Source organism: Aethalodelphis obliquidens, unplaced genomic scaffold (assembly GCF_003676395.1).
Source record: "Aethalodelphis obliquidens isolate GAN/ISIS:26980383/991018 unplaced genomic scaffold, ASM367639v1 scaffold71, whole genome shotgun sequence".
Lineage (NCBI taxonomy): Eukaryota > Metazoa > Chordata > Mammalia > Artiodactyla > Delphinidae > Aethalodelphis > Aethalodelphis obliquidens.
Window position 1 is genome coordinate 3259878 of NW_020838015.1, and position 25358 is coordinate 3285235.

Genomic DNA, 25358 nt, shown 5'->3' on the forward strand with positions numbered 1-25358 from the left:
CCTCTCTCACTGTTGTGGCCTCTCCCGTTGTGGAGCACAGGCTCCGGACACGCAGGCTCAGCGGCCATGGCTCAGGGGCCCAGCCGCTCCGCGGCATGTGGGATCTTCCCGGACCGGGGCACGAACCCATGTCCCCTGCATCGGCAGGCGGACTCTCAACCACTGTGCCACCAGGGAAGCCCCAGTTATTTCTTAAATTCATATTCAGCATTTGTTTTTTCAAGAGTGTGTGAAAAGTAGTTTGCTGGATTAATGGCAACTTTTTTTTCAGGGTTTAATAATTTCCCCTTTTTATTTTCTTGATTTTCTATACACCTATTACTAATTCTTTCCACATATTCTCTAGTAACCTCTCAAAATAATTTTCCATTATTATGTGTATTATATAATCTGTCGGCTCCACTGTTGTCCTGGAACTTTTCGTCTGCCTCCTCTCATCTGGTTGTTCGCTACACAGCTACCATTTGGGGACTTCTTTCTTCAGCTTTCCTATGGTGGATCCCTGTTCACTCGCTCCTATGTCTTGAGCCTTTCTTGAGGGGCTCTGTCATTTTGCTGAAGCACACCCTCCTGCACTTATTTCAGAAAGGGTACTTGGGAGGTGGTTTTGTTATTCGTTTCTGAAACATTGCTAATCTGAATGCTTAACCTTCACATTTGATTAGTAGTTTGGGTATTGAATTCTAGCTTGAAAATTTACTCAACTGTCTAGCTGGTAATGTTGCTTGTGTGAAGACCAAAGCTCTCCTGAGTTCTATTCCTTTGCCTTTTTTTTTTTAATAGTTACGTATGCTTTTTTTTTTAACATCTTTATTGGAGTATAATTGCTCTACAATGGTGTGTTAGTTTCTGCTTTATAACAAAGTGAATCAGCTATACATATACATATATTCCCATATCTCCTCCCTCTTGCATCTCCCTCCCACCCTCCCTATCCCACCCCTCTAGGTGGTCACAAAGCACTGAGCTGATCTCCCTGTGCCATGTGGCTGCTTCCCACTAGCTATCTATTTTACATCTGGTAGTGTATATATGTCCATGCCACTCTCTCACTTCATCCCAGCTTACCCTTCCCCCTCCCTGTGTCCTCAAGTCCATTCTCTACATCTACGTCTTTATTCCTGTCCTGCCCCTAGGTTCTTCAGAGCCATTTTTTTAGATTCCATATATATGTGTTAGCATACAGTATTTGTTTTTCTCTTTCTGACTTACTTCAGTCTATATGACAGACTCTAGGTCCATCCACCTCACTACAAATAACTCAGTTTCATTTCTTTTTATGGCTGAGTAAGATTCCATTGCATATTTGTGCCACATCTTCTTTATCCATTCATCTGTTGATGGACACTTAGGTTACTTCCATGTCCTGGCTATTGTAAATAGATCTGCAATGAACATAGTGGTACATGACTCTTTTTGAATTATGGTTTTCTCAGGGTATATGCCCAGTAGTAGGATTGCTGGATGGTATGGTACTTCTATTTTTAGTTTTTTAAGGAACCTCCATACTGCTCTCCATAGTGGCTATATCAGTTTACATTCCCACCAACAGTGCAAGATATTCCTTTGCTTTTGATCTTTGTTTCTGGAAGTTTTGGTTTTATCATTGAGTTTAGAACTTTCCTGATGAAATGCCTTGCTTGGTATAGGTCTGCTTTGTGATGGTTTTTCAGTGGGCCTGGAGATTCCTAATTTGTGAGAGATTTCTGTTCTTTCTTTGCTAATTTACTTCTCCGTGTTTTGCTTTTTGTGGATCTTTGAGATGTCTTTGACTGTGGTGTTGAATCTACTAAATCTGATTTTCTTGCCTTTCCTTTCTCCTCTCATTAATTTTATTCCAGCTTTGGGTGGTATCCTTAACTTTTTCCAGCTCTTCTGTTGACTTTTTGTCCCCAGATATTCTAGTGTTAAATTTTCAAGACCTTCCTCCAAGTGATCCTTTTCCGTAGGATTTTTTCATGAGCACATTTCAGTGTTTCTACTCTAATATATGTGTTTTCCTCTAAAACTTAACATTCTACAAAGTTATGCACTAAAAATAACAGAGCTTGTGGAAAGAGAGAATTCAATCAGATCATTCAATCCTATACAACTTAAAAAAATTTTTTTAATGTTTTTTGGGAAACATTTACAACCTTACAGAAAAGTTTGAAGTACAATTTGAGGACTTCAAGAACCATTTGAGAGTAATTTGCTGCTGGTCTGATGTCCCATCATCCTTAAATACTTTATTGTGTATTTCCAACAGGCAAGGATATTGGCATACTACTATAAAGTAGAGCTTTGCCTTCTCCCCTATTAATTATGTGTTATCACTGTTTACTCATGGATTCTTATTTTATCTATTGGGTTATAGCCATTATAGTCATTATTTATTTTGATGCTCAGTTGTCCCAGGTATGGTCAGTGGATATGTACCCAACTCTCTTTTTTACATAAACCCAGTGCTTTTTTTAATATAGCTTCATCATCCTTTGAGTACTTCTTTCTGGCATAAGATATTTAAAGTTCATCTAGTACTTTCTCTATTCCAGCCCTAGAATCAGACATTTCTCCTTTTAGTGAGGGAAGATATTTAGAAACCAGAATGTGAGGGCTAAATTGTGCTCATTACTACTGGGGTGTTCTTGTGGTCTAGGCATTTTCATTGGACTTAGGAAGTAATACACACTTAAACACACACACACGTATGTAAACACATTTATATCAAAAAAAACATGGGTTCATACTGGTACTAATCCAGCTTTTTAGTCTTTTGCATTCCATATTTGTATCTATTCTCTACATTAGTGAGATATCTGCTTCCCAGCTTCATCAGTCTATTGGGGAGGGAGGTAGAGTAGAAATTTGCCTCTTAGGCAGATTTCAGGCACTCTGTTTTTAAGTCTTTGATTCATCTGTACCATCTCAATTATGTTCTGTTTTCATATCCTTAACTTTTCCAGGACTTGGTGGAGTGCTGATTTATAGGTACCCTCTCCCTCTTTCTCTTACCCCCCAAGAAGCACTTCTTGGGTTCAGCTAAGCCAGCTATCTTCCATCCCCTCTACACCTTCAGTAATTTGCTGACATCTCTAATGTTCCTTCAGCTTTTAACTTCTTTATCCTTCTGAGTTTATGTATTTTATATTAATTTATTCTCATTTTAGTGGGGTTTATGGATGCATTGCTGACAAATGCAGTTCAATAATTGGCCCAGATAATTTTTTAAACTGTTGTGTTTACATTATCTCCTTTTTCTAAAGTAGACACGTCTGACCTTTCCCATCCGATCTCACTTTCTGAGTCATGTGGTACAGAATCGATTTAGATGTTAATTAGATTCTTAAATAAGGCTTTTCTTTTTTTTTCTAATTGAGTTTTTATTTGCTCTGTTAAGAAGGCTTTTCTTAATGATTTAATTTGATCCTTATCTGTTGCGTAGTTTAGAATTTGTATTGTTTTACTTACTAGTATCTGAGTAACAGCTGTTGTTGCTTTATGTACACAGATTCAACATTTGAAAAGGAAAACCCATCTCATAATCCCTGACCTTGTGATTTGAGCATAGTGCCACTAGATGGCGAGAGGGAGCTCTTGCCGAGCAGCTCAAGCAGGAAGCTTACGAGGGCGCTTTTATCTTATTTTATATAATCGAAGTATAGTACCTAAATTTGAACTAGCCAGCTTTGAAAATGCCAGTAATGATTGTATGACAGTAGACAAATCATAGGCTTTGGACTCAAATGGACTTGAGTTCAAGTCCTGCTTCTTCAAGTTGCTACTCCATGGCCTTAAACATGAGTTTTCTTAGTTTCTCAGAGCTTCCTTATCTGTAAAACTGAGCTACTAATAACTATTTCATAGAATTGAATGGATTAAATGGGGTCATGTATGGAAAACCCCTAGCCTAGTGACGGGTATTTAATCACTATTCAACAAATGTTAACCTACTCTTTGTCACTGTGGTTGTTACACACATGGGTGCGCACATTCTTCTTTAAGATAGGTAGCAGGAGCTCTAAGAAAAGGAAGTAGTTATAAATTCTGTTTCTAACATTTGGGTAATCATTTAGTGTTTGTGCACACGTGCACATATTTTAAAAGGAGGAAAAAACAAGATGGAATTAGAAGCTTTTTTATTAGTCATTGACTTTACTTTTGTTTATTCTGAATCTTTGCCTAAAGTCCAGTGCCTCCAGTATGATTTGCTGTTAAACTTAGAACTTCTACAGTAGTCTCTGTAGGTAATTTAAACTCTTGTAATTTAAACTCCTCAGGAGTTCTTGTGACCTTTACACGCATCAGGAAAACAGGTTCTTGCTTGATACAGAGAAATTAAAATGTATATTGCTTTACTAAGCAGAATGAGTTGCTTTTCCTCTTCAGAGCTTCCTTTTTCCCAGGAGTTTGGTCTAACTCATATCTTAAAATATGGCAAAATCTGTTATGAGCATTTCACACTTGTTAACTCATTTAAACCTCACAACATTCCTAGGGAGGGAATTACTATTTTTACTTCTATTTTAAAGATGGGGAAACTGAGGCACCGAGAGATTGTTCCTTTTGACCAGAGACACACAGCTTAAAGGCAGTTCTAAGATAATGCATGCAGTTGGGCTCCAAAGTTTGTACTATTAACCTGTGTGTTACTGCTCAACGTTTTCTAGACTTTCTTATACTGTGTTGCTATAATCATTTAATTGATTAGGCTTATTAGGTATCTCTTAAAAAAACTAGAAAGAAATAAACTAAAATCCAGGATTTATGGGCAGTTTAAATTTGTTGTCTCTATTTTCCATATTTTGTTAAATGAGCATGTGCATAATCGAGGACCTAAGATTATTTAGGTTCATGAATGCTAAAGCTGGAATGGCCACTAGTGATCATTTGGTTCAGATCCCTCAAATGAATAAACTATAATCCAACAACATTAAATGATTTGCTTAAAATTCAGTGCTTCCTTTTCTTAGAGCTCTTGTTTCTTTTCTCCTATTCCCTTTGCCCTCCCTCCTTCGCTCAGAATTTTTTTTTTTTGCGGTATGCGGGCCTCTCACTGCTGTGGCCTCTCCCGTTGCGGAGCACAGGCTCCGGACGCGCAGGTTCAGCGGCCATGACCCACGGGCCCAGCCGTTCCACGGCATGTGGGATCTTCCCGGACCGGGGCACGAACCCGTGTCCCCTACATTGGCAGGCGGACTCTCAACCACTGCGCCACCAGGGAAGCCCCGCTCAGAATATTTTTAAACTAAGCAAGATATTTTCAGATACAGCATATGAATTGGTTTCTTTTTAGAGAGTAACTTGGATCTTTATTGTTTAAAAAAAAAAATGAGAAAACCTAAATACCCAGTGTTAGAGATTAAACTAGTGTACTGGCAACAGGACTTGTCATTTTAATCATCAATATAAAATGATATAGGGGATGGGTATTTAATGACAGGAGAAGATATTCACAAATGTTTTATTATTAAAACTGAATATTTCATTTAGTTATATGTCACTCTCCCTTCAGAATAGGGAAAGCCAACAATTTTAACACAAATTGAAGTTTTTTTGATATTTCCAGGCCTGTAAAAATTAGCTTACCCTAAGGAAATTATAGTAATTTTCAGTTATCTTTATTCTTCAAGAAAAGCTTTTACTTAAAAAGAAAATCTTATTTATCGAGTGGTATTTTAATCATAGGGCATTTACCTTGGAAATAATTTGATTATTGAAGTACTTTCTGAAGTAAGTTTGAGTGTTTGGTAGCTAATAATGGGATTGTTTCTTTTTTACTGTATCTTTTTAGTGTGATTTAAATGAAACTCATCTTTTAATATTATCAAAAAAATCTTCTTACTTGATGTGCACATTAGGCACTGTTCCCTTTTTTTTTTAATGTTTGCTTTTTAAGGTTCAGTTTCCAAGGATACCAGTAAGCTTCTTTCATTGTAACAAACCAGTTAATACAGGGGTCCCCAAGCCACGGACTGCTACCGATCTGTGGTCTGTTAGGAACCTGGCCGCACAGCAGGGGGTGAGCAGCAGGCCGGACCAGTGAGCAAAGGAAGCTTCATCTGTATTCACAGCCGCTGCTCATCACTCTCATTACTGCCTGAGCTCTGCTTCCTGTCAGATCAGCGGCAGCTAGATTCTCATAGGAGCCCGAACTCTACAGTAAACTGCACATGCGAGGGATCTAGGGTTGAACGCTTCTTAGGAGAATCTAATGCCTGATGATCTGAGGTGGAGCTGAGGCAGTGATGTTAGTGCTGTGGGGAGCGGCTGCAAACACAGATTATCATTAGCAGAGAGGTTTGACTGCACAGAGACCATAATAAATCAATTGCTTGCAGACTCATATCAAAACCCTATCAGTGAGTGACAAGTGAAAACAAGCTCAGGGCTCCCACTGATTCTGCATTATGGTGAGTTGTATAATTATTTCATTATATGTTACAATGTAATAATAATAGAAATAAAGTGCACAATGAGTGTAATGCGCTTGAATCATCCCAAAACCATCCCCCCCACCCCGGTCTGTGGAAAAATTGTCTTCCACGAAACTGGTGCCTGGTGCCAAAAAGGTTGGGGACTGTTGAGTTAATACACAGTGTCATGGAAGCTAACATAAGTTGGAAGGAAGAGCTTGTCATATTTCCGGTTTTTTATTTTCAATAAGAACTACTTCCTTTTGAAGTGTGTTGTAGTTTTTTGGTCTCTAGTGCCTGAGGAAGACATGTTGATTTGAGGTCTCTGTGTAGGAGGAGACTGCTTCCTTCGTGTTTGGGTTGAGTGATTAAAGAGCCCTGGTTGATTGGGACTTTTTTTTTTTTAAACCAATCCAGATCTGGTTATGTCTTGTGAAGTTTGAGCCTGTAACTCAGCTGAATTGATTCTTATTCCATACTAAAGTAGTCTTCGGAATATCAAAAGTAAAATACTATGAATGCATGAATTATGTTTTATTTTAGACTATGTATCTTTTTTTTCTTACAGATAGCACAACAATAGAAAAATTAAGAGCTATTTGTTTAGACCACGCCAAACTTGGAGAAAGCAGCCTTAGTCCATCTCTTGACTCGCTTTTCTTTGGTCCTTCAGCCTCGCAAGTGCTGTACCTAACAGAGGTTGGTTTTTACTTTTTGAATTTATTCCATGTTCTTGAAATTTGACCTTTTATATGATAATGTGAAGAACATGGATAAAATTGTAATGAAATGTTTTTGAAAGAATTTCAAAATATGGGAAAATTTTAAACCAGTGATGATGAGGAAAATAAGAAATTATCTTAAAACCTTTTAATACAGTTCTTCTACTTTTTTCCAGGTAGTCTATGCCTTGTTAATGCCTGCTGGTGCACCTCTGGCTGATGATTCCTCTGATTTTCAATTTCACTTCTTGAAAAGTGGTGGCCTACCCCTTGTCCTGAGTATGCTAACCAGAAATAACTTCCTACCAAATGCAGATATGGAAACTCGAAGGGGTGCCTACCTCAATGCTCTTAAAATAGCCAAGCTGTTGCTAACTGCCATTGGCTATGGCCACGTACGAGCTGTGGCGGAAGCTTGTCAGCCAGGTGTGGAAGGCGTGAATCCCATGGCGTCGGTAATACAGACTTTTTAAAAATCTTTTTGTAATAATAGATGGCAACTTTTAAAGTTAAACTTCTTAGAAACTCTTAAGAGTTGCTTATAGAGTTCAGAGTTGATTCAGAATGTTTTCAGTTCCTTTCCAGTGGTTCCTCATTTTAATGGTTTCCTTCTATTGAATTATATTTGTATTAAAATTACAAATGCTTTTCACTGACTCTACTCTGAGAGGGCAGTTCTTCCCTGTTCCCTTAAATCCTGTTTGACTTTTAATTTTTTTTTTGACGTGTAGTTGACTTACAATATTATATTAGTTTCAGGTGTGCAACAAAGTGATTTGATATTTTTATAGCTTATACTCCATATAGTTATTATAAAATATTGGCTATATTCACTGTGTTGTACCTTACATCCTTTTTTTTTTTAATTTGTTTATTTATTTATTTTTGGCTGTGTTGGGTCTTTGTTGCTGCGCGTGGACTTTCTCTAGTTGCCGCGAGCGGGGGCTACTTTGTGTTGCGGTGCGCGGGCTTCTTGTTGCAGAGCACGGGCTCTAGGTGCACGGGCTTCAGTAGTTGTGGCTCACAGGCTCTAGAGCGCAGGCTTAGTAGTTGTGGTGCACGGGCTTAGTGGTTCCACAGCATGTGGGATCTTCCCAGACCAGGACTCAAACCCGTGTCCCCTGCATTGGTAGGCGGATTCTTAACCACTGTGCTACCAGGGAAGTCCCCACCTTACATCCTTATAGCTCACTTATTTTATACCTAGTAGTTTGTACCTTTTAATCCCCTTCACCTATTTTGCCTCTCTCCCCTCTGGTAACCACTAGTTTGTTTTCTGTATCTGTGGTTCTGTTCCTGTTTAGTTATATTTGTTTGTTTTATTTTTTAGATTCCATGTATACATGGAAATATACAGTATTTGTCTTTTCTTTGTCGGACTTATTTCATTCTTTTTATGGCTGAATAATATAATATTCCATTGTATACACACACACCACATCTTTTTTATCCATTCATCTGTTGATGAACACTTACATTGCTTCCATATCTTGGCTGTTGTGAATAATGCTGCTGTGAACACTGAGGTGCATATATCTTTTCAAATTAGTGTTTTCATGTTCTTCAGATATATACCCAGGACTGGAATTGCTGGATCATTGTTTGCAGATGATCATGGTACTATTCTATACGTATAGAACCCTAAAGACTCCACCAAAAAACCATTAGAACTAATAAGTGAATTCAGTAAAGCTGCAGGACACAAGATTGATATACAGAACTCTGTTGCATTTCTATGCACTAATAATGAGCTATCAGGGAAATGAAGGAAGCAATCACATCAAAAAAAAAAAACACCTAGCAATAAATTTAACCAAGGAAGTGAAAGACCTATACTCTGAAAACTATAAACGTTGATAAAAGGAAATTGTAATACAATACAAAGAAATGGAAAGTTATCCTGTGTTCATGGATTGGAAGAGTTAATGTTAAAATGTTCATACCCAATGCAATGTATAGATTTAATTCAGTCGCTATCAAAACTTGTGACATTTTTCACAGAACTAGAACAAATAATCCTAAAATTTGTATGGAACCGCTAAAAACCCCAAATAGTCTTTCAATTATTCTATTTTATTTTTCGGCCTCACTGCACTGCTTGAGGGATCCTAGTTCCCCAACCAGGGATTGAACCCAGGCCCTCGGCAATGAAAGCGCGGAGTCCTAACCACTGGACCACCAGGGAATTCCTTCCTTCATTTATTTTAAACCTACTAAAAACTCCATGTGAATCTCTTCCTAGCTTGTATTTGGCATATATATATATATATACATACATACACATACACACACAGACACACACACACACACAGGTGGTAATAAAAAAGATGTACAGTTGACCCTTGTACAACACAGGTTTGAACTGCTCGAGTCTGCTTATACATGGATTTTTCAATAAGTACTACAGTACTACATGATCCTAAATTGATTGGAACCACAGATACCCAGGGCCGACTGTAAAGTTATGTGCAGATTTTCGACTCCTAGAATGTCTGTCCTCTTAACCCCCATGCCGTTCAAGGATGAACTGTAGTTGATTTAGCCTGTTGCCAGCCTCTCTTCCCACCTTGACAGTCTTAACCTCCAATTCTGAACTTATTTTGACTCTTGTTTTTACCTTGATCCGTTTTACCAAAGGTTCTCAAGACATGCCAGAATTCAATGCCTATTTATGAGAAGTCAAACTACACATTTGACTTGTTTTATATGCATCATAAGTGATGGTTTACTAAGTTACCAATAGAAGATAAAAGCTTCAAGAATATAGATTTTCTATTTTAAGAATGAATGGCTTAGGCCTTGAGATTAGAATATTGATTAGATATGTGATACTATAATAATCACATATAATTGAGATAATAGCATTTATAATTGTTTTAGGTGTGATGATGATACTGTGGTTATGTTTAAAAGGAAGACCCCCGGGGCTTCCCTGGTGGCACAGTGGTTGACAGTCCACCTGCCGATGCGGGGGACACGGGTTCGTGCCCCGGTCCGGGAGGATCCCACGTGCCGCGGAGCGGCTGGGCCCGTGAGCCATGGCCGCTGGGCCTGCGCATCCAGAGCCTGTGCTCCGCAGCGGGAGAGGCCGCAGCGGTGGGAGGCCTGCGTACCGGGGGGGAAAAAAAAAAAGGAAGAACCCCCTCTTTTAAAAAAAAAAATGTTGAAGTATTTACAGATGAAATTTTATTTAGGATTTGCTTCAAAATAATCCTGGGGTGGGGCCTGGATGGAAAGTGAGGGGAGTGGTTAGACAAAGTAATCTTGGTCCTTTGTTCATAATTGTTGAAGCTGGGCGGTGGGTACATGTGCGTTCATAATCCTTTTCTCTCCATTTTCATTAAAAAGGGTAATGAAAAAAAGTGGCCCAAGTCTTAAATTGTTTTGCATTAAAGGTACCACGCTTACTCGGATTTTTTAAAAGTGGTGTTCTTCTTAAGATAAAAACAGATTATTATCGTAATCCCTGACAGGAGCTTAATGAAGAACACAAAATATAAATGCTCCCCTCTTTCACTTTTCTCTTTTATTCAGAAAATGTGCCACTGTGTATACAGAGGTACATAATAGCCTCTAATCTCAAGGAGCTCACAGTCAATAGGGCGCTAAAGGCAAAAATTAGTAAAAACAGACTTGTCTTAAATACTGTTGTAGAAATACTTACAATATGGAGAAGAGTTAGGACTTGAAAGGCAGTCAGAATTGCCTGGCTAATAACAACTTAAAAGTAATCTTGGGCTTCCCTGGTGGCGCAGTGGTTGAGAGTCCGCCTGCCGATGCAGGGGACACGGGTTCGTGCCCCGGTCTGGGAGGATCCCACATGCCGCGGAGCGGCTGGGCCCGTGAACCATGGCTGCTGAGCCTGCGCGTCCGGAGCCTGTGCTCCGCAACGGGAGAGGCCACAACAGTGAGAGGCCCACGTACCACAAAAAAAAAAAAAAAAAAAAAAAAAAAGTAATCTTTTTTCTTTATGGGCTTAAAAATTTGGTCTGGTACCTTTTATACATTAGTATTTTTATTCTGTTATTGATATTCCTTAATTTTTCTTTTCTCAAAAGAGTTTGATGATCAGGGTGAATGGGGAGCAGGGTCTGCCCAGGAGCATGCATGTGAAGTACTTTACTGAGTTTCTAGATAGGACTGCAGTTTATCACTCACCTCTGCAAGTTGTGCTGAATGCAGATGTAGATACACAAGTTGGATTAATCTAGAATGGGGGTTTGCAGAGGGATATGTGGCACTCCACTACACAAGAAAAAGAGGAAGCCCACATTGTTGGCAATGCAAAGAACTTTTTGTGTAAGTCACACGGGTTCTACAGTGTACTGAATATATACAGAAGGGAGGTCATCCTGAGGGAGTGATGATGAGTGAGGAGCAAATGATTGGATTTGATTATGTATGCAGTATTAAAGTAAAATATTTATCTTTTTTCAGGTCAACCAAGTTACTCATGATCAAGCAGTGGTGCTACAAAGTGCCCTTCAGAGCATTCCTAATCCGTCATCTGAATGCATGCTTAGAAATGTGTCAATTCGTCTTGCTCAGCAAATATCTGATGAGGTTAGTATTAAATTTGTAAGGCTGGAATTCTGGAAGGTTCGTTTCTTTCACTTTTGACCCTCTCTTTATGTAGAAATAACCCTTATCACATTTGGGGGCTTAATTTTCCTAGGCCCACTCACTTTAATCACTGACTCAGTCTAGATAAAGTTCCCTTAACATGAATTTTACCTAATGATAATATTAGTGCTTTCTGGTTTTAATCACCTTTATGTACAATGAACAGCATCCTTTTAAAGCATATAATTAAGTGAAATTTGACAAATACATATTTGTGTCACACGTCCACCATAGTCGAGACACAGAATGTCTCCATCACTCTTTCCGTATGCCCCTTTGAAGTCTCTTCTTCTTCCCTGTCTACCCCTGGCCTCAGATAACCCCTGATCTTTTGTTACTATATAGTAGTTTTCATTTTCTAGAATTTTACACAAGTGGAATCATACAGTGTGTGTTCTTTTATGTCTGGCTTCTTTCACTCAGAATAATGACTTTGAGAATTCTCTGTGTGGTGTGGACCATTAGTCCATTCCTTTTTATTGCTGAGTAATATCCCATTATGAATATTCCACATTGTGTTTATCCATATACTTGGAAAAGGACATTCTCTTTCTTAGCTGTGAATAAAGCTTCTGTGAACATTCTGTACAAGTGTTTGTGTGGACCTAAGTTTTTATTTCTCTTGGGTAAAAAACTAGGAGTGGAATGGTTTGATCACCTCTGTAGTCTTTTTAAGGTTCTTCTGAAAGTTAGTGTAGAGCCAGATAATAACTTGGAGAACATACTTTGTTGTATTGCTGTTAAACGAAATAATGGGACAAAGGCAACTTGGGAACCTAAAGACAGTGGTACTACTTCACAGCCATTCCTGTTTCCTTTACAGGGAGAAACATTTTTGCTTTTCTAGTGATTATTCCACTCTGATACTGTGTCAACTGTTTTGATTACTCATTATCTTGCAGGCTTCAAGATATATGCCTGATATTTGTGTAATTAGAGCTATACAAAAAATTATCTGGGCATCAGGATGTGGGGCATTACAGCTAGTATTTAGCCCAAATGAAGAAATCACTAAAGTTTATGAGAAGGTAAGAATTATCACAGAAATATATTACCTTTAAGAAAATGTTTAATTGTGCATGAGGCTGAATTATTATGTCTGCCATCTTAATATAAAACTGTCTTTTTCTACTTCTCACTAAAGTCAAGTATAATTATTTCATACTGAATTTGTTTTCTCCTATTCTCTTTATTCTTCTTTCATCATCTTTCTGTCCTATGTATTTTGGTTTAGGTAACTGTCAATTGTGATATCATGGCATTTAAGTATTTTTGACTCTTAAAGCATTCAAGAGTGTCAGCCAATTAGGTATCATCCTTGATCTTCCATTAAATTAATCAAATTATTTACAGAAGAGAGACTGTGTTTGACTCTTTGATTTTCTGTTACATATACCTGCCCCTGATAGCCACTGCTGCATATTTAGAAGGGGAAATTAAGTTATAGGAGCTTCCCTTTTATGGCCAACATAACCGTGATTTGCCTGGGATATATGTTGATGTCCTATACTGTTGGTTATTCACTCAGCTAATATTTGAACGCCTGTTCTTTTTCAGGCATGTACTATAAATATTACTTATTGATAACTTCAGTTTAGAATTTATTAGCTACCTACCCAAGTATATTTTAGGTCGTAAAACCTTCAGACCTTTCCTGAACGGTTGTCTGAGACAATTGCTTTTGAATAAAATGGCACTATAGGTAAGCTATAATGGGACTAGTCAGAAGTTGGGTACTCTGACTGCAGTGCCAGAGTGGTTCTTGAGGAAGGAATGATTGTTGGTGCAGAAGTACACAACTTAGAAGGTCTCTAAGAGCTTGGGGGACAAAGAAGCAGGTAATATGCTCAGTGTGCTCCTTCAGCCATCCTTGGGACGTAGCAAAAGAATAGAATTAGACTTTTATCATCTGTTTATACTCATTTCCATGCTATTTCAAAGGGGCCTCAAGAGTTGTAGGTAAAGAAGCTGAGGCCAAGTGGTTTAAGTGACTAGGTAAGTTTTAAGCACTAACTTGAAGTTTGTATGAGATTTTTCTTAAATATATCTCTAGGTAATTTGTCCTTGACTATAATTTTACAGACCAATGCAGGCAGTGAGCCAGATTTGGAAGATGAACAGGTTTGCTGTGAAGCATTGGAGGTGATGACGTTATGTTTTGCCTTGATTCCGACAGCCTTAGATACTCTTAGTAAAGAAAAGGCTTGGCAGACATTCATTATTGATTTACTGTTGCACTGTCACAGCAAGTAAGTGTCTTTTTTAATTGTAAGAAATTTGACCTTATTTTTTTAAGCAGAAATGAATGAATTTATGTTGGCAGAATTTATCCCAGGAATCAAATATTTATTGTCTCTATAGCACACGAATGTTTAGGAAATTTTTATTTAACTGTGTTTTGCCTAGACCTGAATTTGTTTGGTCTTACTGTCTACAAAATGTGAACATTAATTCTCGAAGTAAAATTAATTTTTCTGTAATTCCAGAATTTAGTTTCACCTAAGAGGTGTGTGTTTTAGCCCATTTAAAAAATCTGGCTTACAAGATTTAAATTAAATAGGACATTTAGCTTCCTTTCTTAGATACCTAGGGCCAAGTGTTTTTTTTTAGTGAAGTTGTTAAGTCAATGTGGAATTCACAAGGCATGGTTATGGTAAGAACTTTTGCATTTTACACTGAGAATAAAGACCAATTATAAAGTCCTAGTTTTTCATTTTTAGAGCATTTATTCAATGACATTAATTTTGTTTTGGGCTTCTTTTTGTGCAAGTCAATCAAATTTGTAGAAAATTTAGGTTTTCCATCCTCTTATGTCAGTCTAAATCTTGACCTTCATAAGGTAACTTTTTAAACTTGAGCTCTAATCAGTATCACTGTTATATGTAATTAATCTATCTCGTGTACATTTTGCAAAAAGACACAGGAAATGTTCACTTTGTTTATTCTTTCACATTCCATTCAACAATGACAGAAATCACTGATGAAAAGTTAGTGTAAAGTCAGAATAAGCACTTTGCTGACATGAAGCCTAGTGGTAAAGTTTTTTTCTTTTTTGTTTGTTTGTTTGTTTGTTTTAAGTGTACGTGGTGTGATGGAGTAGTAGGTTCAACTCACTCCAGGGCGTGCTGTAAAGTAATTTAGTGGTCTCCAGTGGGAATCTCTATAATTTTAGAAGTTCCTTGGTAATTTCCTTGAAGACATCTAGTTCAGCCTATGTTCTTTGATGGGATCCCCCCCGCCCAAATAAGCTTGAGCTTGCTATCTCTTTGAGAAAACTTTATCATCGTCGGACAACTCTGTATGTTAAGAAAGATAAATAGGTTGAATAAGTCTGGAGGAGAGGAAAGATGATTAGCCATGAGTTTTGATGAAGTCAGACCTGGAGGTACAAATTTCTTAATCTATGCTGATTTTTTTAAATTTTAAACTAAATTAGGAACTTATGTCACTTTCTTTGCTACTAAATATCAAGGAACTTTGTTTAATAAGTTTTCTGCCCTCTACTTTTATGAAAATCCCCATTATAGGAAGTTAGAACCATTTGACTCCTCTTCTTCCTGAAACTTGTGCACGATGAAGTAAAAAGTACCGTACACAGCACTTCTTCTCATGCCTCTGTTATCTTGTCTTTGACAACAAGGGGGGTCTTCTAAGGTTAAGATCTTTTTTGAGCTTTAGGTATCTCACTTTCTTCCCTAGTACTGACTCTCACCCTGCCCTGCAGTTTTAGTTATATATGTATGTATTTATTTTTGGCTGCTTTGGTTCTTCGTTGCATGAGCAGGCTTCTCATCACGGTGGCTTCTCTTGTTGTGGAGCACGGGCTCTAGGCACGCGGGCTTCAGTAGTTGTGGCTCGTGGGCTCTAGAGCACAGGCTCAGTAGTTGGGGCGCACGGGCTTAGTTGCTCCGCGGCCTGTGGGATCTTCCCGGACCAGGGCTCGAACCCGTGTCCCCTGCATTGGTAGGCAGATTCTTAACCACTGCACCACCAGGGAAGCCCTGCCCTGCAGTTTTAAATCATCATATTATAAATATCAGAGTACCGGGCTTCGATACTTGCAGAGTATATCTTGCAAAATATGATCGTGTTGTTTTCCTGCTTAAAATCTTTCCATGTCTTCCCACTGTCTTTGAATTAAGTGTAAACATTTAAATTTGGTTTATAAGCACTCCACAATTTGGCTCTTGCTTCTACACACTCGAAAATTTCAACTTCAGGGCCACATTTTCCAGTAAGTTTTCTTTATCCCTAGAGGTCTCCCAGACCTCTGTTGCTATTAGAAGAGGTCTGCTTCCACATAACAACACTGATATTTTGTTGTAATTGCTCATAATTGGATTTGAATTCCTTTAAGTGGATTTGTTTTTTTTTTTTAAGCCTCCTCCAGCACCTGTTGCTTTATACTCTGCCTGTTTAACTCCTTTATGTTACCTTGATGATCCATGGAGGCATTTGAGTTTGCCACTCCTGGCATAGTGCTTTCAAGGCACAGCTGAGTATTCTGGTAGAAGAAGAGAAAGGGATAATGCAGAAAAGGAGATTAGTAGGCGTCGGTTTACAGAAGGCCTTTGATGCTGAGATCCAAGTAGTGTTAGATTTTAATATTGTAGGCAGTCTCACTGATGAATAATTTATCAAGTACCCATTATGCACCAGGCAGTGTTCTAGCTACTGGGAATATAGCAGTGAAAAAAAACAGACAAAATGTCAGCCTTCTTGGAGTCTGTACTAAAGGGGATGGGGAGTGGGAAGAGAAGACATATGGGAAAATATGTAGTATGTTATATTAATAAATGCTATCAAGAGAAATAAATCAGGAATGGGGATGAGTGGGGAGGCAGGGTCATTGGAGTTCAGTTTTATGTAGGATAGTCAGAGAAGACTTCCCTGAAGTCTCTGGGGCTCTGAAAGAATGAGGTAGTGATCCATGCAGTTAATGGGGGAAGTGTGTTGGGTTTTTGGGTGGGGGTTTTTTGTTTTGTTTTTCATTTTAAATTGTATTTTTTATTTTGTTCAGCTTTATTGAGATATAATCAGCATATAACTGTGTAACTTTAAGGTGTACAAAGTGTTGATTTGATAGTCATATCTTGCAGTATGATTACCACCATAGCCTAAGGTTAGCTGACACCTCCATCATATTTCATTTTAAATTTTATTTCATTTTTTATATGAGAAATACATTTTGGTCATCTGAATGACCAAATATATATTTTTTTAATTTTTATTTTTTAATTGAGGTATATATAGCTGTTTTACAGTGTTTCAGGTGTACAGCACAGTGATTCAGTTATACATATTTTTTTTTCCAGATTCTTTTCAATCATAGATTATTATGAAATACTGTATTTCCTGTATTATATAGTAGGTCCTTGTTGTTCATCCATTTTATATGTAGTAGTCTGTTAATCCCAAATTCCAACTTTATCCGCCCGCGCCCCCCCCCCCCCCCCCCCCCCCCCCCCGCCCCGGGGGGAAGTGTGTTTTAAGCAGAAGAAACAACAGATGCAAATGTCCCAAGGCAGGAACATGCCTGACATGTAAAGAACAACATGGAGCCGAGTGTGGCTAGAACAGCAGAGGTGGGGGAGTTGTAGGAGGTGAGGCCAGAGAGGCAATAAGCAGCCTGTAAGGATTTTATAGATCATTGTAAAGACCTTAACTTTTACCCTAAGTGAGATGGGAATCCATTGGGGTTTTTTTTTTTTTTTTTTTTTTTTTTTGGTTTTTTTGCTGCGGCATGCGGGATCTTAGTTCCTTGACCAGGGATCAAACCTGTGTCCCCTGCATTGGGAGCACGGAGTCTTAACTACTCGACCACCAGGGAAGTCCCCCATTGGAGGGTTTTGAGCAGAAGAATGATATGCTCTGAGTTAACATTTTAAGTTTATTCTGGTTGCTTTGCAGGAAAGGCACTTAGACTATTTCATTAATCCAAATAAAAGATGAGAGAGTCTGGAAGTATGGCAATAGTAGAAGTGGTGAGAAATGATCAGATTTTGAGTATGTTGTGAAGATACAGGCAACAGGATTTTTTAGTAGATGTGTTTCTTTTGAAGCATTACCGAAGTCTGCGTGTGTGAGGGGAGGGTTCATCAGGAACTGACAAGCATCAACTCTTTATAGACCCTCACTCTATTTGGGCCGCATACCTTACTTTTTAAAAAATAAACTAGGGCAGTATGAATGACATATACCTCTGAAAATCTGGTAAAAGTTATGGACCTTCTCCCCAACAAAACCAAGTACTCCTGATGTCAGTTTATTTGAATTCCACCAAACTTAACCCACAAAGCTTCTAAAGGTCCCTATGGTTTATAGGACCATGTACAGGTTTCAGAAACCTAAAACATATCCAGGAGGGAGGCTAGTACACAGAATGTATACTGTCAAGTTCTTACATTGAACTAAAAATTTGTTTCTAAGCTGTCTATCAGCTAGCACATTGCCAGAAACAGTTATTCACCGAATGTAGTTTGTACGATAGACAAATGCTTCGTTAGCAGATACTTTTTGAGCATCTTCCATATGTCAGATGTTGTTCTAGGTTCTTCAACAAAGCAAAGCCCTGCCCTGAAAGAGCTTACTTTCTAATGGAGACAGACCTCCATCTTGTAAACAAACAGTATTTATACATCTGGTAACTGGTTCTTAGCACCTGTTATATGCCAGACATCATTTTTCATTCTGGAGGCACAGTAATAAACTAGATGATGTCTTTGCCCTCTTGGAGCATTTATTCTGGTGAGATCTATATAGTATACATATTTTTTAAGAGACCCATGATGCTCAGGTAAAATTCCCAGTACTGTGACCAGAGACAAGTTTTTCCCATGGGTAATCATAGAATATTGTATAATACGGTGGTTCTCAATCTTTAGCACATGTTAGAATCACTTGAAGGCTTTATTAAAACGCAGGTTGCTGGGGCCTGAGAAATTGCATTTTTAACAAGTTCTCAGGTGCTGCTGATCTGGGTAACATGCTTTGGGAATCACTAGTATAATATCAGGGACATCTGCAGCAACATCCTTATTGTGTAATTGTAACAGAATTTCTACAGAGTTGTTCGCTCCAGAGCACAATGGAATAATTCTATGGAATGCCCAAAAGATGCTTAAGGCTTACTGTACAACTCTTGTACCTAGAGGAACATTTCCAGCCTGTTCCAAGAAAGGGGTGTTAGAAGGTATCCCTTAAACTCTTCAGTGACAATTTGAGGTTTTAGTTCTTGACACACAGCCTAAGTTCATCTGTTAAACGTTGCTGCTTAAAGGGGTGTTACGTATTCTTGTATTTTTACTTTTAATTTACTTACCCCTTAACACCCCACCCCCACCCCGAGAGACAGCATTGGAATCTTTTTTTTTCTTTTTCTAAATGAAGATAATATATTAAATGTGAAACATTTTTATTTCAGAACTGTTCGCCAGGTGGCACAGGAGCAGTTCTTTTTAATGTGCACCAGATGTTGCATGGGACACAGGCCTTTACTCTTCTTCATTACTCTGCTCTTCACCGTTTTGGGGGTGAGACATTTTTTAATATACTTATCATTGTGATTCATTCTTGTACATGGAACAGTCAAGAATTCATGGTTTTAGCTTGTATTAAAGTTGGAGCAGTCTATATTTATTTTAAAAATATTAGTAATTTCCCATCCTATGTTAGTCTATTAACTCTAGTTAATTCTGGGTTTTTAAAAAGTGGATTCTGAACATGGACATGTAAATTCATATTATTCTACTTTATTGTTTCAGAGCACAGCCAGAGAGAGAGCTAAACATTCAGGCGACTACTTTATTCTTTTAAGGCACCTTCTTAATTATGCTTACAATAGTAATATTAACATACCCAATGCTGAAGTTCTTCTCAATAATGAAATTGATTGGCTTAAAAGAATTAGGGTAAGTTGCATTTAATACTGTGTTTATCGTCAATAAATAAGATATTTTATTAATAGTTTATAGTTTTGAGCATTTTGGTTAAATGAAAAACAACAAAGAGTAATAAAAGGACCAAAGAATATACTCTGTGTTGGTGGATATTACTAACTCATGATTCCCAGAATGAATGCGTAAGTAGTTTTGTCAAATGCCTTGCTTTAAGACTTGAGACACTGATATTCAGCTTCTTCCATTTTCAAATGGGCCCGTTTTGCAAATTTTCATTTTAAAAAGTATTCTTGGATTGTTTTCATCAAAAAATGAGTCTGATAGACTAGCACTTAATTTAACTTTTGATCTTAACACCTGATACTTTTTACTTAGAGTTGTATGAGAATTTATTTCTGAAGAGATTGGTATCTTTTTTTTTTTTTTTTTTTTTTTTTGCGGTTCACTGGCCTCTCACTGTTGTGGCCTCTCCCGTTGTGGAGCACAGGCTCCGGACGCGCAGGCCCAGTGGCCATGGCTCACGGGCCTAGCCGCTCTGCGGCATGTGGGATCTTCCCGGACCGGGGCAGGAACCTGTGTCCTCTGCATCAGCAGGCGGACTCTCAACCACTGCGCCACCAGGGAAGCCCAGATTGGTATCTTTTAGCCTTCAGATTAGCATTTCTTCTAGTTTGTAAAGCCTACTTCTAGAAAGTTCTGAAGAGAAAAAATCTCTTAGAATGGAAAGGTTTGAAGGAATTGCCTCTGTCTAGCTCAGTCTTGTTCTGACATCTCACCGCCCTTTTGTAAGTTAGGCATTTGATATTTTTCTTTGGCAGGATGATGTTAAAAGAACAGGTGAAACGGGTGTTGAAGAGACAATCTTGGAAGGCCACCTTGGAGTAACAAAAGAGTTACTGGCCTTTCAAACCCCTGAGAAAAAATATCATATTGGTTGTGAAAAAGGAGGTGCTAATCTCATTAAGGTAATTTCTGTCGGCTTGGTCCTAAGCTATGTATCATTAACATTCTACATGTTCATTAGCAAATCTGTCTGGTTAATTTATGGTATCATGTCTTGGGTGTGTTTTCTTGATCATTTCTCTTTTCTACTTTTAAAGAATATAGAGGTAACAGTAACTTTTAAAATATCGTTTCTAAATTTTGTACATGAATAAAATTTCAGTACTGTGTGAAGTAAGCAAGCACTATTTAATTTTTCTGTTTAGAAAATCTGAACTTTTTACTTCATCAGACTATTCAGAATGAGACAGACTTCTATTATGTAAGACTGTGCATATTTACCATGTTTCTTTGATGAGTTTTTTCACATAACGTGGTAACTCGAGGAAACAAAAAGTATCATTTTTAGGACATTTCATTTTTATTCAAGATGAGCTTTGGTATACATGTGATTAAAAGAGTAAATTTACTTAATGTGAATTTTTGTTAAGTGCTACAGTCAACTCATTCTTGATGAGTTTTTAACCTGAGAAATTGGGTTTGTTTGTTAATTGTAGTAAATAGTGTTTTGAAGTGGGATCTTTTTATTAGAAAATCTAAGTTTTCTGAAATGTAATGAAATCTTGAATTCTGACAATTAATTTAACATTATTTCCTTCCAAGAGACATTTCTTTCTTTAAAAAAAAATACATACGCATATAAAACTTTACATGTATTTTTATATAAATATGTATCATTGCTAATACATAATCCGTTTTTCACCTTTGTAGGAATTAATTGATGATTTCATCTTCCCTGCATCCAATGTTTACCTACGGTATATGAGAAATGGAGAACTGCCAGCTGAACAGGCTATTCCAGTCTGTAGTTCACCAGCTACCATTAATGCAGGCTTTGAGTTACTTGTAGCATTAGCTGTTGGCTGTGTGAGGAACCTCAAACAGATAGTAGATTCTTTGACTGAAATGTATTACATTGGCACAGCAATAACTAGTAAGTATTTTAAAATACAAAGTTCTGATGACAGTTCTCTAATGTGTTCAAATTCTGTTTTCCTTTTTTTTTTTTTTTTTGTGGTACCGGTACACGGGCCTCTCACTGTTGTGGCCCTCTCCTGTTGTGGAGCACAGGCTCAGCGGCCATGGCTCACGGGCCCAGCCGCTCCACGGCATGTGGGATCTTCCCGGACCAGGGCACAAACCTGTGTCCCCTGCATCGGCAGGAGGACTCTCAACCACTGCGCCACCAGGGAAGCCCTGTTTTCCTTCTAGTAAACATCTTCAACTCATGTTTTCCTTTCAGCAACTAGTATAACGTTTAAGACCATTACAAGCAATGAGTCTTAATGTAGAAAAGTTTTCAGATGTTTGTTAAATGTCTTCCTGTAAGTGGTACAAGTATTGAGCAACAAAATAAATTTCATTTCAGTCAAATCTGGACTGAAATCCAAACTCCAGAATAATAAACAGTCAAAATAAATTTCAGAGTTCAAACTTAAAAATTCAAATTACATGCATTGGAAAACCTTTCAGGCCCTCACTTTAGAAGCTCTTTAATGTTATTTTCATATGAGTTCTAAGAAAATCTGGTTTTAAAGAGAAGAATGTGAGAAGATAATATTTTAGTGCCCTTGGTCCTCAGCTAATGCTCACATGAAGCCCATGAAACAGACTGTAGACTGTAGATCTTACTGATACAGAACCGAAGCTCAAAAGGGATGAGGGCAATATAAAATGACTGAGACAGCAGAAATAAGAAAGCAGACCACAGTGGAGGCTCTTCTGTTTTAGGAGAAAACCATTTAACTACAAAGCTTAAGAATATAATTGATTATGGTAAGTTTTTAAGAACATGTCAAATTGTTTTTTGATATATTTTAGAATATAAGGACTTTTTAACATTTTAGGAGATTCTGATTAAAGTTCTTAAAACGTTAGACAGTTATTCTATCAAGTTTGTATATAGTAGGGTGGGGGGTTTTGTTTGTTTTTAAACAAATCCACAGTTTTATTTATTTAATTTTCATAAGTTTAAACCCTCAAGGGGGTACAGCAGCACACAGATTCTGTGGCCAGTGGCCTTAGCAGGAAGGTTGCTTTGGAATTTGACAGGAACCCAAGCCACTGTTTCCATGAGCACAAGTTACCTTTCCCCAGATTCTTCTGGTTTTGTTCAGTTTGCCACCAGGAGTCACTGTTGTTCTTTGCTTTGTACACATGAGCATATCTCTTGCCCAAGTAGAATTCAGTTTCATCTTGGGCATAAACACCTTCAGTTTTAAGAAGAGGAACCCTCTGGTTTCACAGGACCCTGCTTATAGCCAGCAAAAATAGAGCCTTGGACCACAGCCTTCCAGACCTATTTGCTGTTTTAGAAGTCCTGTTCCCAGTGCTCCTCCACAGGCTCCAAGACGGCAGAAAGAGAAAGGCCGCTTGTTTTTAAGTAGTACATTTGTGTGGTAACAATTTCAACTACCAGAGAAGGATGTATTCTAAAACATTTTTCCTGCCCATTCCATTCCCCTGGTCCCCTTCAATAGCTGTAACCGTTATCTTCAGTTCATGTCTATCCTCCCAGAATCTCTGAGTATGCAAAATCCACATACAAAATCTTTTTTTGTTTGTTTAGTTTTTTAACCACAGATTGGTGTGGAGTGCACAGTGTTCTTCACTTTGTTTTCCCCTTAATATATCTGTGATCATTTCCTATCAACACATAAATATTTATCTAAATCCGTTTATTAGCTATATACCTTTCTACCTTTCAGTTCAATATACTATATAATTTATTTAATTGGTCTTATACGTGATGATGTTTACATTGTTTCCAGGTTTATACTAGGTAGAGGGATATAGGCAGTGATTTACAGTTCTCACAGAACTCAAATCCACTATCTCGTTTGCTCCTCAAAATAACATGGTGATTATAGGCAAAGCACGTCTTACTACATTTATTAAGAAGGAAACAGAGGCTTGCCTGAAGATGAAAGAGTTGGTAAGCATCAGAACCTGGATGTGAACCCAGGTGATATCTTAGGATTATTTAAAACTTAGTAAGCTATCATATGTTGATATATTTGTATAACATTTCATGCCAGAAGGAGTTTGAAGGCACTTGAAAAAAACATATAAAAGTAGAAGAAGTTACAGTTCATTATGACTAAATTATAATAAAGTTAAAAGTAAAGTTAACATGTAGAAATTAGCCTTGTATCATCTTGTGAGACTGCCATAGAAGCAACATTAGATAAAGCATGGGTTCATAGATGGTGGGGTAAGAATCTATATAGTGGTATGTGTTGCTGTGTATCTTCAATTTGTTGAGGGTGAAATGCATACCTAGAGCACTATTTCAGGTGGCTATAGGAGTAGTGGAATTGTTGGTAATGTTAATTTATCAGCTTAATAAAGTCTAAAGTGGGCAAAATGTTTTTATTTGTGCTGCAAGAATCTTTTGTCTTCTCTCAGCTTGTGAAGCACTTACTGAGTGGGAATATCTGCCACCTGTTGGACCCCGCCCACCAAAAGGATTTGTGGGGCTGAAAAACGCTGGGGCTACTTGTTATATGAATTCTGTGATTCAGCAACTCTACATGATTCCGTCCATTAGGAATGGTATTCTCGCAATTGAAGGCACAGGTAGCGATGTAGATGATGATATGTCTGGGGATGAGAAGCAGGACAACGAGGTAAATTTTATTTAGCATTTTTGTTTTCTGTGTTTGAAGTTCTGATACGAGATACTGTTGTTCTCTCTTAGAAAGCGTTAGACTTTTCACTGGACCTGTTGGCAAATATTTGAAAATAAAGCTAGAATCTCCTGGCACAGACTGCTACCTCGACATAGTGCTCACTACCTAACAGACTTGCAACTACAGTTAATGTTTATGATAGTTTATACGTTTTAACACAACAGTTAATGTACTCACTTTTGGGGGTTTGGTATAATTTAGAGTTTGTATAATGATAAGAATCTTCATTTTTAGTAATAGTCTAAATTATATTTTTACTTTTCTATTTGATATTTTAATTATGTATCTCCATTTATTTATGCCAAGATATGTGCTATGCCAGTTTCATTGTCTGTGTTTACTTTTAGATTACTTTTGCATTTCTCCCAGATCATAACTATTTTTGCTTAGGAAACAAACTTCTACTTGTGACAAAATTTAGGCTCCTACCAAGTATCCAATGCAGAATAAAGCTGTGAAAAAATTAGGTTGTAGTGGTGGATCAGAGTTGACGTAACTATGGCATCGTTCTTTAAAGAAGAGACTATGGCCAGACTTAAGCTGTGGTCATGTTTGTGTCCACGCTGTATTTCTTTGTTTTTATTTGACCTTTTCCTACTCATGGTGTTGTGTTGGTGAGAGCTGAAGAGAGAAGCCAGAGCATGCTCTGATTGTAGTAAATATCTTAAATGGTTCTTTTCTCATTCCCTCTCTTCAGTCACCGAACTATTTGCTCTGAGGTAGTTTATCACTTACAGGGAGGGCTTCTGAAACATACACTAGACCCCAACTCTTCCCTAGGTCTGCTGAACTGCATCATCCAGGGTTTGGGGTCTGAGCATTTTTACTTTTTTAAGAAGTTTCATAGGCATTGCTCACACCATATACCTGGTTAAGAACCACTGCTCTGGGTGAAAATTGGAGTTCAGATTCTAGTTCTGTGATGCATCACATCTCTAGGTTGTTGAGTTAAGCACAGTAGAGACAGCTAATTGTACCAGCAGACAAAGCATGATACAGTTCAAATAAGGTATCTCAACTTTGCTC

General features: G+C 37.8%; 1 protein-coding gene and 1 pseudogene across 9 annotated transcripts in view; one reads left to right on the plus strand and one right to left on the minus strand.

The window, feature by feature from the left end:
• Window positions 1-25358, plus strand: part of USP9X (ubiquitin specific peptidase 9 X-linked) — a 126941-nt gene that overhangs the window by 74619 nt on the left and 26964 nt on the right. For all 9 annotated transcript variants that reach the window (XR_003429654.1, XM_027091420.1, XM_027091419.1 and 6 more), the window contains exons 22-31: window positions 6964-7094; window positions 7294-7572; window positions 11555-11680; window positions 12643-12768; window positions 13823-13989; window positions 19164-19272; window positions 19504-19650; window positions 20457-20603; window positions 21352-21574; window positions 24049-24269. Coding sequence is in view for 8 of the 9 variants with exons in the window: in XM_027091420.1 (XP_026947221.1) it covers window positions 6964-7094; window positions 7294-7572; window positions 11555-11680; window positions 12643-12768; window positions 13823-13989; window positions 19164-19272; window positions 19504-19650; window positions 20457-20603; window positions 21352-21574; window positions 24049-24269 (1676 nt within the window). In the remaining variant the exon portion in view is untranslated. The remainder of the gene's footprint in view (window positions 1-6963; window positions 7095-7293; window positions 7573-11554; window positions 11681-12642; window positions 12769-13822; window positions 13990-19163; window positions 19273-19503; window positions 19651-20456; window positions 20604-21351; window positions 21575-24048; window positions 24270-25358) is intronic.
• LOC113611884 (60S ribosomal protein L35a pseudogene) lies at window positions 22176-23735 on the minus strand (annotated as a pseudogene).